At 42.7% G+C, this 16,765-nt stretch overlaps 1 protein-coding gene across 4 annotated transcripts in view; it reads left to right on the forward strand.

Annotated features, from left to right (window-relative positions):
- Positions 1-16,765, forward strand: part of RERE (arginine-glutamic acid dipeptide repeats) — a 221,527-nt gene that overhangs the window by 54,248 nt on the left and 150,514 nt on the right. For all 4 annotated transcript variants that reach the window (XM_065696874.1, XM_065696875.1, XM_065696872.1 and 1 more), the window contains exon 2: positions 14,193-14,663. In XM_065696874.1, the coding sequence (XP_065552946.1) occupies positions 14,339-14,663 (325 nt within the window). In that variant the 5' untranslated portion in view covers positions 14,193-14,338. The remainder of the gene's footprint in view (positions 1-14,192; positions 14,664-16,765) is intronic.

The raw sequence follows: 16,765 nt of genomic DNA on the forward strand, positions 1-16,765 counted from the left end.
TTGTTGGTAAAAGCCATCCTTCAGGATTTTGAAGCGTGGAGTCAGTAATAGAAGTTGGGATGAAGCTTGAAGACGTACATGCTGAACTTTAGAGTTGGACTTCTATTGTAACTAAACCTGCTGTATAAAATTATATTCTTGGCATAATTTTTTATCAAATCCATGCTTTTGACAGAGTGCTTTTCTTCCAAGGACATCCTGTGATAGCTGAGATGCCAAAGGGTGAATTGAACCATCTTGTTCCGTTCCATTCATGTGGGAGTTCAACAGTGGTTTAGGATTTCAGGAGCATTACAGGACTTCTGACAGCAAGATCTTTGCTCAGAACATCCTCAGGTCATGATGAATATGGAGAGCTGCTCGTGGAGATAAATTGTAAGCATTCTATGTCAGGTTAATGCAATTCTGAGGTCATTATCCACCCTATGAAACGCATGCTGTGATGTGTAGTGTAAAGTTGATGTGGGTCTTGGAGAGCTGCCCACCTCAGCTCTGTGGTTCCCTGGGCTCTGTTGGGGTTACTGCTTGTCACATTCATCTTGGTGCCGGGCTGGTACCATGAGGATCCTCCTGGATTTCAGTGCAAAGCCCATGGGAGTGGTAGAAGTGGGAGCTCAGAGTAATGCGAGTATAACAGCATCTCCGCCCATGCAGGTCTGTGTGAGCTTCATTAAAATGGGGTGAACAGACTCTCCAGTCTTTGTACACTAGTACAAAGCCATGACTTTCAGCTAAACTGGTGTGTCAGGTTTCTATCATGGCCTTTATCAAGTCCTCCCCAGGCTGTTTCAGAAGAATACCTCAGTTACTCTGCTGTAAGCTGAAGAGCAAACCACACAGAAGGCTCCATTTGCCATGTTCCTCCAGCTTTATTAAGGGTCTTAAAGACAGCTAAAATAGCCATTGAAAATACTAAACTAAGCATGAGATTCTGCGTTGCTGTTTTGGGTATCTCGGTGTCCTACAGACCTGCGACCAGGCCAGACATGCTTTGTGAACAGTGGTGGTGGGTTCTTCAAAGCTGACTCTTTAATGTGGTGTGAACATATAATATGTACCCATTGCTTGTTTGGTTTGAGTTTGCTTCCATTGTAAGTTCTAAAGCATATTGACTATTCCTAAGAAGATAAGCAACTCATTGCCTGCTATAGATAAGTATATTGATGGATGATGAAGAATAGAAACTTTCCCTGTGATTATCTTTAGGATGTGTCTGCAACTTTTCCTGCCTCTTAACAGCCGAAATTGTGCATGTGAGTTCAATTTAGTTTTGAAGCATAGTATAGAAGGAGAGCAGTGGTGCTGTGCTGGGTTTTGTGTTTGTTTTGTCTCCAATGAAATGAGGGTTTTTGTCTTAGAACTCTTGTTGTGGTTTTTGCTTTGTTTGGGGTGGGGTTTGCCTGTTCTGGGGTTTTGGTTTGGTGTGGTTTTGTTTCCCTCTCCAAAAAGGCTGTTCCTTTGTGGAAGCTTTTCTGAACTGAGCGGTGAGTGAAGCTGTGTCTGTCTAGGAAGCCTTGGACAAAGAAAACAGGCACGGAACTAGTGGAAAACCATCAAGAGTGTTTCACTTGGGGCTGAGAGCTTGATAAATATCCTTCTGTAGGACGTTATCTTGGTGTTTTCTTTGCCTTATCCATGCTGTTTGATACTGAAACGCTATACATAAGAATTATTTCATGTTCTGAATGAAAAAATAGATGATTTTGTGAAACCCAAGTTCATTGCGATTCACATCGTATGTGAAGAACCAGTCTGCAAGTAATAAATCTCACCATGGCTGTGTATGTTTTCTCATGGGGGAGGCTACAGGACTGTAGGAGAAAACAGGCTAATCCCTGCAGTGTTGGGTAGCTTTAATTGGGTCCCAGTTGCTTGGGTAACTGGCACTTGGTGAATGTAAATCTGTAGTAGTTGAAAGTAGCTCTTAAGTCGGTTCCTGATGAGGTTGGTCAGTGTTCCAGGACAGAACTCTGTGGCATGACATCCTTCAGTTGTTGAATGCTCACGTGCAGTAAATGATGGAAACTTCATAGACAGGACTCTTCAAAGGTATGCTCTTACAAGGGCAACTTCATTGCCTCATCCTTATAATAATGTAATTAGTTTTGCTGTCGTCAGTTGCCAAAGGATCACTTCAGGTTTCTATTTGAAAGGATGAGTGGAATATGGTAATCCTAGTTTGTTATTGTGCGGATAAAAAAGGTCTTAGAAGATCTTCCTATTCCTATTGCTATGAGCAATTCGTGGTGCTCTGCTTAGGTTACTGTTTTGTCCACTGTAGACTGCAAGTAGCTTTAGTGGTCTTTGAATGTTGTTTCAGAGCTCTTGCTGGTGTCTAACCTTAAAATACCTTGAAAATAGAGTTAGGAATTTCATACTGCTTTATTTAGGGAAATTAACCTCCATTTTGAAGGTATTTTCAGTATGATGCCTAACTTGTGTGGTCTTCATTTGCATGTCATGGTGTATTAGCATGTAATCATCAACGCTAAGGAGATTTTCCTTTATTTAGTGTGCTTATTCGTCTCTTTAAAGAAGAGTCATCACAAAGGATGGGTAGTTCTGGATTTCATTAAAGAGAACAAGGCACACGGCCACAAAGTCACAGTTTTGCCACAGTACCTTTGCTACCTCCTGGTTACTGGTGGTGGCAGATGAGATGTGGTGGTATTGCAATAAGAACGGGACCACCACATTTTGTGGGGCTGAATCATTTGCATTGGTTATTCTGCGCTTAATGGCTTATGGTCTAATTTTGCCACGTTGTTCTCAGCAGTTTACAAGATTAGAGCTAAGTACATTAACACAGCTGTATTGCCTTGTCCTGTTACATGAGATTGCATTGCTTTAGTTGTGTGATAGTTAGGAGTATCTACTGAGAGTACAAGTTATATGGATGTCTGAAGCGTGACCAGAGTCAGAAGTTACTTCATGCAGTGTTAAAATACTTCCTCTTGGTTTAGATCAGAAGCAGGCTAATCACTTGGAGCATTTCTTCATGTTTTCATCTTCTCATGAAAGACATGGCCAGTTATGAAGTCCCTTTGAAATGGGTTCATTAGCCAGCAGAGTACTGATGGGATTGTTCTTGTAGCACAGAGACTGCTGGTTGAAACATCACATTTAGTGTTGCAACTCCTAAAGTGGGAGACGTGTGAGCTGGTCCTTTTTCCAAAGTAGTGCTTTAGATCTAATGAGGAATTCAGTTGATTGCTGCTGGGGATGAAGTTTGTTATTGTTTCTTGCTGAGTCCTGTGAGGATAGTCTTGAGATGGGTTATTGCAGGTCTCCCAGGGCCTTGAGCAAGTTGGATGTACTCATGGATACCTCAAAGACACCTATTTTGGGGATGAAGACACATTGCAAGTCAAATGCCAATATGGAAAGCTTTGGTTTTCTATCACTTAAGGTCAGACAAGAGATCATATGATCTCTTGAAACATAGCTCCTCTTTGCAAATACCTTTTACCATGTGTTTTGAAGCCTTCAGCAGGAATATAGAAGGATAATAAGCTGGTGTGTAGGCTCACTGCAGGCAAACTTGTATTTAAGTAGTAGACCTGTCTCACATCTTTCTGTGCTTGTGCTCATTCTTCCTCCACGCAGTATTATGTATGTCTGCTTTTCAAATACTCCTGCTGCTTTTGTAGCAGAACCTGCTTGTGTAGCTGAAGAGCATAAGGATCAAAGGTCATATTTCGACTAGGAATGGTTTGCGACTTTAAATGCTAAGTATTTGTGCCTGTTTTCTGTAAATGCAAGAAAGTGAGATGTATTTAATACATTTCAGTTGTTAACTGGTATGAAATGATGCAGAATATGCTGTAGACTGTCTATAACGTGAGGCAGAGATCAAGGCTGCATTTCACACATGAATAAGCACACTTAATCTCATGATTACAACAGTGTGGCTGTACTGGGAAGAGAAGCTTTGTAGGAATGCAAATGGTGACGTCTGCTCTGTCATTAACCAAAATAAGCTGCTCCTTAGAGAAAATGAGACCAGTGTCTGAAATCAAAGGCAGTTTCTCCAGGCAGAAATATCATCTGTCTTGATGCTTGTGTCAAAAGTGTATTCAAATAGTGGTCAACAAAAAATGCGCTGTTAATATCGATCGCTTGTTCTGATAATGTTGGCCTAGTTTCCCATTTGTCATAGAGCAAAACCTCTTTGTTTCTGCTGTTGGGGAATTTCATGCAGCGCTTCAGTGGCATAGCTTTAGTCTTGTAGATGGTCCCTGCAACTCCTGGGATGCTGCTTTCTTTAGAGAGAAATAGCTTTAATTATAGCTGCATTCCAGTGGCAATGTCTGGTCAGTCAGCTCCTCGCAAGAGCCCACCCTGCAGTTATCGTTCCATTTTAAGTAGTTCAAATAATACCCAGGCAGCTGTATGGAGTTAAAGAAAACACTTAATGTGGCTGCAGAGCAGCGTTTCTGCCTTTACTGCTCAAAGGGCTCGTCCAAAAATAACCTCATCTACTTTTCATTGGGGTGATGTAAATGAAGATATTTTGGAAGCTTTCTAGAAGGGGAAAGGATTGAAAGAGGGCAGCTGGGTGTTAGCCATTTAAAAATGAAACATCCGGTGGAGAAAAGCATAGGGAATGTAGGGAGTGACCTGCAGGGAATGACAGTTTAGTAGGTTACTTGTAGATATGTTGCAGAGACAAATATGAAATGTGGAATGGAAATTGGAATGAGTTCTAAGTGGGTAGAGTTCTGGATGTAGTGATGTGTGCAGTCGCCAGCAAGGCAATGATGGTCTCATTCTGATAAACACACACAGATGAATGCTTTCACCACTATGCAGAGCTCATCTTTTATCTTAAAATAAGTGACTTGCTAGGCATCAATATGTGATATCTGGGTGACTTTGACAGTCAGGCATTCTTTAAACCTAGAGCTGCTCTGAAATGGACATGATTCCGTTTCATGGAAGTATTCTTTAATGTTACTGTTAGCTTGGTTGCTGTTGTGTACCAGGAATTCCTCTTTATGCTTCGAGTTCTTTGTTGGTGTTTCCCTGGTCTGAATTTACAGCATGTCCAGTATCTGAAGGGAGCCTACAAGGATGCTGGAGAGAGGGATTCTTCACTAGGGACCGTAGCGATAGGACAAGGGGTAATGGGTCCCAACTTAAGCAGGGGAAGTTCAGGTTAGATATAAGGAAGAAGTTCTCTCCTGTGAGGATGGTGAAGCACTAGAACAGGTTGCCCAAAGAAGTTGTAAATGCTCCATTGCTGGCAGTGTTCAGGGCCAGTCTGGATGGAGTCTTGGGTGACGTGGTTTAGTGTGAGGTGTCCCTGCCCATGGCATGGGGTTGGAACTGGATGATCTTAAGATCCTTTCCATCCCAAACCATTCTGTCATTTATATTTTACCTAATTTACTAATCATATGATAGGGTTTTTTTAGCCACAGACTTGCCTGTCAGGAAATCCGTATGCCTGATACCAAGGTTGAGCCTTTTTGCTTCTGAAAGTCTGTTGTTTCTGCAGCATCGTGATTTATTAAGAGAAAGTGTCATTTATTTGTTGGTGTATGGATGGTCCCGTGGCAGGTCTGTGGTGGTGGTGGTGGAATGGTCGCCACTGCCTTTGTTTTGGGTTCTTCACCCTCATCTCTCTTTCTCTTACCTGTGTTTTGTTGGCTCAACACTTGTCCTGCAAAAGCAGCGCTGGTTTGGTGTGGTTCGGTGTGATTGCGGGAGCAAAGCGATAATGCCTGATATAAGTAGAAGCTGTTCCAAATAATCTACTATGTATCAGACCAAGTTCTTGTTTTAGGGTTTTTTTTTTTCTGTTGTAAATGTTAAGCAACCTTATACTTATAATGCAGATGTTTTCTTGGCTCCAAATGGCACGGAATTCCCTGGATAATAGTTCTTGTTATAATAGCCGCTCTCTACAGGTCCCTTGGGCCTTTTCTCCCCTAAGAGCCTTTTAAAGCGAGGGAGCTATGCTGCATTATGCGGACATTCTAAACAAAATCCTCCTTTTAGAGTGGTGTTATGGGATGACTGCTTTACTCAGACCTGCATTGTAGTAACCATCTACATGAGCTTGAATGACTTTAGAGAAAAAGAAGTAAATCCATGCCTTTGTGTTTACTGTCTGTAGATCATTATTCCCATATGTTACGACTATGAGGCCATTAAAACAGCTTTTTAAATGACTAGAGGAGTTCTAAGCATCTTGGCTTAATGGAATGGGTCAGTACAGTGGGCTGGGATCTGTATTTGTGTGCTGTAGCCATAATTCTGTATCTTGCTTTCCTTCTGCTTTTGAGGTGGCCACAAACCTGCTCAGCCCTCGAGCTTCTTGGTGTGTGAAAAGGGTGTAGGTTTTGGGAGGTGCCTTCTTCAGTGTTTTATGTCTCACACGTGGTAAATGAGGGGTGAGCGATTCAGGTGGTGACCAAACTTAACAGCCTCGCATCAAAATGAGTGTGCAGGCAGCTCCTGTGTTCTTGTGGTGGTTGAGATTCCTCATCAAACAGTGGTAGCGCGAACAGAAAGTCCAGCTAATTTAGCTTTTAAAATGGGAAATCTCATTGGGAATACAGCAACTTCCTCAGACTATTGATTTTACGTTGCTGCTCTTGAGTTAATGTGGGGAAAATTTGTGACTTGGTTGGAATTCCATTACTTTTATGGAAGCCTGTGTGTAAAGCTGTCTAAAAGCAGATGTTCTCCAAAAGCTTTTCTCAGATCACTGTTAAGAACCTGGTACATAAATTGCCCGACCATTTTAAGAGGAGGTAGAAGCTGATCCTCTCACCCCAAGTATTATCCCTGGTCTTTCAGTCTACTCCAGTGTCAAAGCTGTCTTGTAAACCGTTGTCTTAGTGCATAGTGAATTTATGACCTTGTCCTGGTTTCGGTTGCTTTCTGAGTAAATATTTAAAGATACTTGAAAGATTTTGGTCTAAAATGAAATGAAATGTGTTCCTCCTTTGAAAATGTAGCTAAAGATATGTGAAACCGCCTGTCATTTTGCAGTGATTTCTTCTTGTGAAATCTTGCTTTGCTGCTTTTCTCCTGTTCCTTCCAGTTTTAGAGCATCATCTCAGTGTTGAAGAGAGGGACTTGTGATCTTATCGAAGCTGTCATCCTGCATAGCTCCTCTGTCAAACAGACCCTCAACCTGGATTTCAGAATGATGCCATAATATCCCCAGTTGGAGCGTATCAGTGTGAAGAGGTGGAATGTGGAGCGGGAGAGTGCTGTGATATGTGGCATTACACAGGCTGTGATTTAAAAGCTGACAGCTAGGAGCATAGTTGGGGTAAGGCACGGCTCAGAAATAGGAGATCTCTTGGTTTTCTTTCTCAGGTCAGGTTGGGTAAATAGCAGGGCTTGAAAGTGTCCCTGTCTGTCAGGAGAAACACCTCGAATTGTCTGTTTATTCAAGTGATGATCGCTTCTCAGCTGTGAGATGCTGATGAAGTCAGTGCCTGTTGGCTTCTCTCTTCACACCAGCTTCTCGAGCCATTTGGGGGTGATTGGTAGAGAGCTGATCAGAGGGAACCAACGTGGTTTTTAATTGCAAGCGCTTTGAGGGCTTACAAGAGCTATGGACTGTAAATACGTAACTCAGAATGACTGTCGCTGGCTGAAGTGTTCCAGTGCTAGATTTGTGTTATAAACTCAAGAGAGAACAGGGAGAACTGGGAAGAGGTATTATAATTCATTGGAGAAACTATTAAGAGCTCTTCAAAAGACTTTGAGCAAACCTGCTTCCAGGAAGGTCACAAACTAGTCCCGTGAGTATTGAAGAACAGGCAGCAGACCCTTCAACACCCCCTTGATTGTGAAGCTGGGAAGGCACCAGCTACATTGGCTCAGACCCAAGAGCAAGGTCATAAGGTGCATGGGAAGAGAGGAGGAAAATTAACTTCTTTACTAACCAGTGCATTAATGCTGTAGGAAGCAAGTTTCTGAGAGTATTTATATGTGTGTGAGAGCTTTGGAAGCCAATTACCCCTCTAAAGCTTGTGGAAAACTTAGTGGATGAAACTTACAGGTTGAACTTTGGGAGGTCAAGCCCATGCACTTAATGGGCTTTTTATAGAAGGTGGGATCTTCTGAGGTGTGAACTGTATAGAAGGTTCTCTTTTGTGTGCTTGAAGCAGAGTTGTGTGTATTGGAGCCGTAGTGCTAGTGCTGTACCATGACAGTTGCAGTTTAGTACTTAATTCTGTCTTCATTTTCCTAATGTTGCCTTAGCAGGGTTATTTTCCACAAGTGATCCTGAAGGTTTTCTTCAAACCCTATGAGGATATGGAGGAATCTTAATGGGCTGCGGTTTGGTGTTTTCTTTTCTTCTTTTCCTTGACATCAACATTAGCACAAGTGCGTGAAGGAGCTCCGGCAGCTGCAGCACGTACTGCCTCTAATCTGGCATTTGCTGAGAACAGTGCCTTTTTATCTTGCGATGCGAGACTAACAGCTTACAGAAGAATGGTCCTGTTGTGTTTATTAAGGCTGGTAACACATGACCAAACAAATCTTGTTAAAAGATTTATCTGTCTGGCTTAAATAAGAAAAAAGAGCTCTTCTCCGTATTTTTAGTTACCCTGCGCACTTCGGTGCCTTCCTGTTTGTCTCGCAGCATTTCTGTCGGACTTGATTTCACTTTATCTTTAAAACCTGACTCTTTGATACTAGTTAAGAGGTTTAAGTACTTAACGTGAAGAGGAGGTATGTATGCCTTTGGCTCTGATGATGATTTCTAGGTGTATAGATGAAATAACTGTGGAGCTGTGTTGTAACTGCAGTTTGGCCACCTTCACTCACTACACCCGGATCTGACCGTAGCCCGTTTCTTGTGGGGGAAGAAGTATCCTGCTCCCCTGACTTGGATGGGAGGATGTGAAGGTTTTTGTGTCAGAACAAATGATGGCACTTTAAATCAGATATAAAATGCTGGGAAACAACCTCAACCAGGTGAATGTGGGGTAATGATCAGTTGAAATAATGGTTATGAACTTCTGCATGTAATTTATTCAACTTAGCTTAAAGGTTAGATCTTGCCTGCTTGGTTTCTCAGAAGATACTTCAGCAATAACTCTTATATTGCATTTGAAAATGCATAGGTAGAGCTAATCATATTCATTGTAATATCTTTTGTTCTCTCTGACTTTGGGAGCAGAACTGAAAGGGTGAGAGGGTCAGATCTAACCCGGCTACTATGGGGTTTGACTAGAGAAGGACTAGTAAGATGATGTGTGTACACCCTGTGTCCTGCAGGGTGGTTGGGACTGTTGTGTGCTGCTTTCTGCAGTGTCGCAGCTCTCCAGCTGATGGTGAAAGATGTACAAGACCATTTCAGGAATGCAGGGAATGTAACTGCAGTGCTTCTCTTTGCACTTTGTGTGCACTGAAGTGTTCCTCTTAAACTTCTGTGGGCAGAGGAGTCACCCTCGAGACTTGCCTGAAGTTGTTGCAGCTTCATCTTAACAGGAGTGAGAGCATTTGGATCTGGTTTGCAGTCTGGTATTTGCATTCTCTGTTAGAAAGCAGAAGACAGAAGACTTGAGTGGGTACTTTTGCAAACATACTTTGGGCTTACGTTTGACTTCAGACCAGTGGCAGATAACAAGGACCTTTCATGTGCAATGGCATACTGGCTGGAGATCAAGTTATCCCATAGTGGATGTAATAAACTTGCTTGAATAAATGGACACATCCTGAGGCTGTAGTTAAAAACTAAGCAATAATAAAGCGTGGTTGCAGTGAAGCTGACATTTTTCCTTAGTTTCTTTTATGCCTGGCATTGAACAAATAACATACAGGAGCTATTCTTCCACTCCTTTGTACACCAGTCTCAGCCATTGTAAAGCGAATGTTCCCGTTTTAGCTTAAATGACTTCTTTCCAAGATGAATTCCCCATGGAAGAAGCAGTAAACTTGTATCAAAGGCAGTTAATAGTCTTCAACCTGTGGGGCTGTAATCTGACTTTGTCTGTAGTATGATGACAGAACAGCTTCTCTAGTGGTTGCTTGAGATAGGATAAGGGAAATCACTGGAAACCCAAGCTGTAGAGTCTGCCAAAACCCACTTGAGAGGTTCAGTGTATTTGCTTCTGCTATCCTAATGCAGATGTGAACATCTGTGTGATCGCTGTGTTTGGCATTATCCGTGATGTGTTATCCCAGTTTGTGTCAGAGAACTAAAAGAAGCCTCCCAATACTTATGTAATTTTGGTGATGGTTTTACTGTTGCGTGTTCTATATTCGAGCATAACTACATGTAGAATGATGAAAGTGCTTAACCCACCACCACATCTGTAACTGATGAATGTGTTGAGCCAGCAGATATATTTTCATGGGCTTTATATTTTGGTCAAGAGCTATTAGGCAACATTACAGCTTCTGAACATGGGGTTGGTCGTATTCTCCTCTTCCAATGTGGTTGGGAAGAATGTGTGAGATGTTTAGATGATGCAGTATTTCAGTTGTAAGGTCCTTTCTGCTCTTACGGTTGAAGAGGTCCATTGGGAGTATGCTTCTATTTGTAAATACCTGTTTGCTTTTGGTTTCTGGTGTTAGCACACAGAAGGTGGGAATGTAGCAAGGGGCAATGTTCTATTTCACCGTAGAGGTGAAATGCATCTTGGAATCATTCAAACATGTTCGGGTAATTGCTTAAATCATGAAGATTATTTATCAAATACTTCTGTATGGTAATAACAGCTTAATTATGTGGCTGCTGATAAAACAAGTCTTGTATTGCTGCTACCCAGTTGAGTTTGTGCCACAGTAACTTTCCTCTGTAGCTTTGTCTTTCCTAGTCATGGTGCAGCTGCTCTTAAGGCTGTATGACTGCTTTATTCTTAGACAGAAGTAGCCATTGTCTCATGATGATGTTGGTTTAATTCTGAAGTATTTCTGAAATTGAGTATTTTTTTAATAGTGAAATAATCTTGGGAATGTGATACTTCGGTGTGAGAAAGTTGAGCAGTGTTTGCGGTGAGATTTCATCACTTGCCGTTTAGTGCTGCTTGAACTGGATAGACACCGATTGTATGAAGAGGCCTCCTGTACTCTCGTAAATACATTGGCTTGAGAATGATTTCTGTGCGGGTTCTCCTGAAACCGGATCTAGGAGGAGGGAGGGCAAAAAAGGAGGGGAAAACCCCCCATAATCATTGGAATTGAAATGGTTCACTTGAAAGTAACTTCCAAAGCGAAGCCTGGCAAGGAGCAGCTTGCACTGAACTTGTGGCTGCTTGTTGTTTGCACAGCTCTGGCTCCTTGAGACTTAGTGAACGTGAGGTGGAGCTCAGCGTGTTTCAGGGTGCAGGTGAAATGAATATGGATGAACTTCAGACAGGAACTTTAAATTCCTTTTTTTCCCTTATGTTCAGAGGTGTGGGGTGGTTTGCAGGCAAGGGAGGGTGCTTGTGTGCGCTTGGCTGTGCCAGAAGAGGGGGGTGATCTTTCATGGTGTTGAAACAATGGTGATACTGAGATCTTCCACTTGGAATATACACTCCCAGCCTTGAGAGAAGAAAGAAAAGCCGATGCAGCTTCTTGATGGACCCTTGACTGGAGCCTCTTGATAGAAGTTGTGGTAGTTCTAGCATAAAGATTAGTGCTTTATGCCCAGGAGAGAGAGCTGAGGAAAGTCCATAGGTTGTGTGCGGATGGGACTGTTGTAAGAGGTGTTTCCTGAATACAGCGTCTGTTTGCCTCTTTAAGGAATAAAATGGCTATTGTCAAAGGAGTGATGGTGGAAGTCATTTGGTTATAGCTGCATTGCAATTAGTCGCTACCAGTGTATATGCAAAGCTTTGTTAGCACAGCTGGAAAAAGAAGAGAACGGAAGGTGTTTTTCCATCATGATTTTATGCAGCTCAGACCTTAAGAGCCAGTGGTACCTATGCTGGTGGTAAACCTAGCTGGTAAACTGGCTGGATTTTATCCATCCTTGCAAGCAATTGAATACGTTTTTAGGTGCATTCTATATCCTTAAGTTTCTGATCTTTAAAGAGCACATAAAGATCTCCTGTACAAGCAGCTGAGATGCCGCTACTTGTAGATTTGAGATTGGAAAGTAATTAGTTTGCATTCAAAATGAATACATTATTTATTCTCTAAGGTGAGTTTTGTATCAACAACAGTAGAAAAATCCCTCAAGCTTGCTGCTGGGGAATTTCCTACCCTCTGGAAATTTAAGGCATTTCTTATTGAGTCCCTGTAGACCATTGCTATCACTGTTATGTGCAACTTCTCTGCCGTATGACAGGTTCATTGTAGTCTCCTCTACTGGAGTTTCCTTGAATTCCCCTTGTGTGTTATCCGAATGATGGCAGCTGCTATAAGGAGGGAAGAAAATAGAATCATTTCCTACCTGGATGATGGGTTCATTCAGGAAACACCTGAGAGATTCAAGCCACAGCCTGAATTGCATCAGCAGAAGCAATTTGTCTCTCTGGCTATTTCCATTGCTGGTAGTAGTAGTCAACAGGGAGAAGAATATTGTAGTCTGAGATTCATGTTAGAGCGAAGGAACTTCAGGTACACAGGATCACTGACTGCTCAGCTGGCTTCTGAAAATCAAAGTAGTCCATTTCCTTCTCTAATGTGGTTTCAGATGTTTAATGCCTGAACATTCAATTTTCCTAGCTCCCTGACTTGCGTGCTATAGCATCCTACACAGTGGACTAATTTCAGGTTGCACCAAATAGTAGCTTCCTGAAAATTTATGGATTGCATGTGGGTAAATTCAGCTTTATTGGGGAACTAGGGAAAAAAAAAGGTAACTTAGTTCTGTATATTGGATGCTCCCTTCTTGAAATACCCTTCTTTCATGAACACTGAGGAGAAAATATGGTATGATTCATGTTCAGTAGTAGCTCTAAGTGTTCAGACTGCAGCTACTGAGCAGTATTAAAGGGCACCTGTGAATACCGCAATCAGTGCAAATTCACTAGAGCCTTTCCAGAGAAGGTGATGGAAATCTAATGTATGTGCTGCTGGTGGTCACTTAATGGTCTATCACACAACCTATTAGTCCAGATGATTCTGATTTGACCAATAGAAAGGCCATTTTAAGGAAACTCTTGGTTTTGAGCTAAAAGAATAATGGATATAACTGCAGAGGGCTTGTGTTCCTGCCTTTCACTTGGCTGAGGTGCAGGAGTAGGGTCTCACTGGGAATGAGCCCAGGCTCTAGCTGAGGGTCCCAGGGGATGTTGGTGAGTGGCTCTGGGTTGGTTAACATGGAGTTGTTTTGTGTACTTGGTGTGGTTTGAGGATCCTGGCCCATGGCTCCAAGCTTGCAAATACTCTCGTAACAAACAGCAAGTCCAGTTTCTTACATCTAAACTTGCACTGAATTAGGAAAGGTATAACTGATGTGAACTGTATTGATTAAATGATTGGGGAAGTAAAAACACGGGGTTATTTCTTCTAGTTCCCCAGCAGGAAGCTGGATGTGTGAAGGTGATGGGTTATAATATCCCCTCTCCATATGCTCTGTTACAACCGCTCGTGCTTGCTTTACTGGTTTTTATCTGGAAAAGCAGATTTTGTTGGTGCACTTGTAACTACTGTGGCTTGGTTTCAATTCATTAATTCCTGTAATCTCTGGGTTACAGGTTAGCTCTATTTCTGGAATAGCAGGGTAGGGGCAAGCCTTTGGAACAGATTGCCCTGGAGGTGGCAGATGGCATCCTTTCCTCTGTACCGGCTTTGTAGGGCAGCCGTCGCTAGTGGTGTGGAGCTGTAGAACAGGGCAGCCATTTCCTAAACTTTGTTTGCTTTGAGGCAGTAGAAGTTGTAGACTCTTCCTTTCTTGCCCTTATCCCTTCCTAAACGTGTGTGTGGGTTTTTTGTTCACTTGGATGCTTCCTATTTAGCTTCAGGTCTAGAATCAGTGTTCTCAGGGAGCACTTCCCGTGCAAGAAGCTGTTAAATTCCTGTAGTGACCACAATAATTCAGGAGTTGTGAGATCTTTGTGAGGATGGAGATAGGAAGTGTCTGTGTAACAGTTGAAGCTAAGTTAGCATTTCCCTCCATGCTTCAAAAGACCACCGTGTGTGTTAGTGCCCGGTGTTTTCCGTACTGAATTGCTTTAGGATGTGGGGTTTTCTTTTGGTTTTATTTCTTGCTTTCAGAAATGGAAAGAATTTTGAATATTAACCTGAGCTTTTCCCCTCTTTCTTCCCTCCCGTCCTTCAAGAACCTTTTTAAAACGCTGGGGTTGTTGGAGTGGTTGAATTTTTCCTGGATTTGAGTGAGAAATTCAGAAGACTGAAGCCCAGGCTCACTGTCTACCTTTCACGGAGGCCCAGCCGTGAGAGGACAGAAGAAGGCACGTGGCGAATCATGACAGCGGACAAAGAAAAAGACAAAGACAAAGAGAAGGACAGGGATAGAGACCGGGAGAAGGAGCGAGACAAGAGAGACAAGGTAAGGGAGAGCGAGAACTCGCGTCCTCGGCGGAGCTGTACGTTGGAAGGAGGTGCCAAGAACTATGCCGAAAGCGACCACAGTGAAGATGAGGACAATGACAACAACAGTGCCACCACGGAGGAGTCCACAAAGAAAAGCAAAAAGAAACCACCCAAGAAGAAGTCCCGCTACGAGAGAACAGACAACGGTGAGATAACGTCCTTCATCACAGAGGATGATGTTGTGTACAGGCCTGGAGGTAAGAGGGTCTTATGTTTCCTTCGAGTCATTGTGCACCAGAGCTACCAATTAGTTGGCTTCAGCACACAGCAGAATGGGCTGTCTGTAAATTTACATGATGATTGTCCTAGGGGCACGTTGCCATTTCTCCATTGGAGGCACTAACATAGATACGCATGCAAAAGCTTTTGGCTGTATCTTGTTATATCGGATTTGTTGGAATGAACTTGGCTCCTCTTTGAAAAAGAGGCACCTTTTTTCGCTCTCTACTACATTAATTATCTGTGTAGCATGTGGCATCTCTGTCCCTGGGAATCTCAGACCTAAATTGCATAAAGCATGGAGTGCTTTGCTCCAGCTTTGAAACGAGTCCTGACCTGAGATTGAGACTGAGACAGAGATTTGACTTAGGTGGTATAGAGACCTTCCAACCTTTCTGACAAGCTTTTCTGTGCATCTGTGATTACTTTGTACAGCTCCTCTTCGGTTTGTGAAATATAAATTGGATGACTTAAGATCTTGTGCCTATTATGCCATTAGTTTCATTCCCTCATTAGTAGCTAGCTAATGGCCATGCACAGCAGCTTAGCTATTGGTGAAAACAGTGTCAGCATCAGTGAGTATCTGGGATGCTGGGACAGAAGCAGAAGCTGGCAGCGTGCTGTGGATGGCTTGGATGTGCTGCTTAATTACTGCCAAGGTTTTTAGGGTCTCATTAAGGTCTCAAGATGTAACCTGTGGCTGCTGCTAGCTGACTTCTTCCTCAAAGTGAAATTGTACTTGAAAACTACTCCTCAGCTACCTGCATTCCTCATTTTTGAGTGAAATTTCCATGTTCATCTGTTAAAATGTTGACTGCAGTTGCTTGTTCCACCACAAAGGGATAGTTATGTTTGGTCTTCCTGTTCAAAGCACTGGCTTAAAGGCTCTGGTAGCTTTGTTATTGCTTTTCTGTACAAGTATTAATAGGAACACTGCTGGAGTAAAATAGAGATGGATTCAACCTCAAAACCATGGGAACGAATGAGGTGAAATCTTCTGTGACTTCTATGAGGTGCCGTATATCTGAAGTACTAAAATGTCATTGTATGAGTACAGATGTAAATGTGCTAAAGGCTCTCTCCAGTTGCAGGTGCTGTAAATGCTCTAAAATACAGTTTTCTGTGTGGACATCATCAGTTACAGATAGAGATGGGCTGAAATTTGGCTGGGTTTAGGTGTTGAATTCTGTACCTGCTCTCCTGTGGGCAAGTTGAGGGAGTGTTTGATCACTCAGCTCTAGCAGAGTTTGTCAGAACAGCTCCTTTATTTGAATGCTTAAAATATTATTCCAAACCATTCCAAGACATGTTTTTCTCTTGGTCAGAGGACAGAGCTGAGTAATACTTGTTGCTCGAGCGGTAGCAGTAGGGAGCCTGCAAACGCATCAGCTTTGGTGGCAATCGTTATTTTCCATGTTAGAGGATGGAAAATAAGTTGGAATCTGTTAGGAGCAGCTGTTGTGTGGGCCCAGTAGTACAATGTGATACATGGGCTTTATTGCTAAAGGATTTTGCTTAAAATTAAGGTGGAAATTCAGTCTGTGATTTCAGTTTTATCCCATAGTAGGATGGAGGAGTATTTGCACTCCTTATGCAGTAGGTGCAGTGCTTGGTGTACCTCTGGTGTGGCAGTACTTGGAAAGAGGGGTATTTGCACGACAGCAGCATCAGAACTGTAGTGACGCAGTTTGTACCTTTGCCAGATCAGTAACAAAGGAGGGGAGAGAGCCTGTAAATGCTGGTGGTGTGGGGGGAGCTGAGGTTGCTCCTGCTGTAGTTTTCATGGGAGTATCCATTCAGAAGAGCAGTCTGTACATACAGACTGGCAGGAGCTTCAGTTATGGGTTGTACCTTCTGACACTGCCAGAGGTTCTGTTTGTGGACTCAAATAGAAGTCAGGCTTCAGTCACAGCACAGGCATGGAGATGTCAGAGACCCTGCATGCAGCAAATGCTCTAAGTGCTGGCCAAGCACCACCTGGGTCTTACGGGACTTTAAGGAGCTCATATGGTTGGCAGTGTGGGAGAAGCATCTTCTCTAACACGCAACAAACTGATAGTGTTTTGATGATGATGGTTGC

The sequence above is a fragment of the Lathamus discolor genome, chromosome 16 (genome assembly GCF_037157495.1).
Source record: "Lathamus discolor isolate bLatDis1 chromosome 16, bLatDis1.hap1, whole genome shotgun sequence".
NCBI lineage: Eukaryota > Metazoa > Chordata > Aves > Psittaciformes > Psittacidae > Lathamus > Lathamus discolor.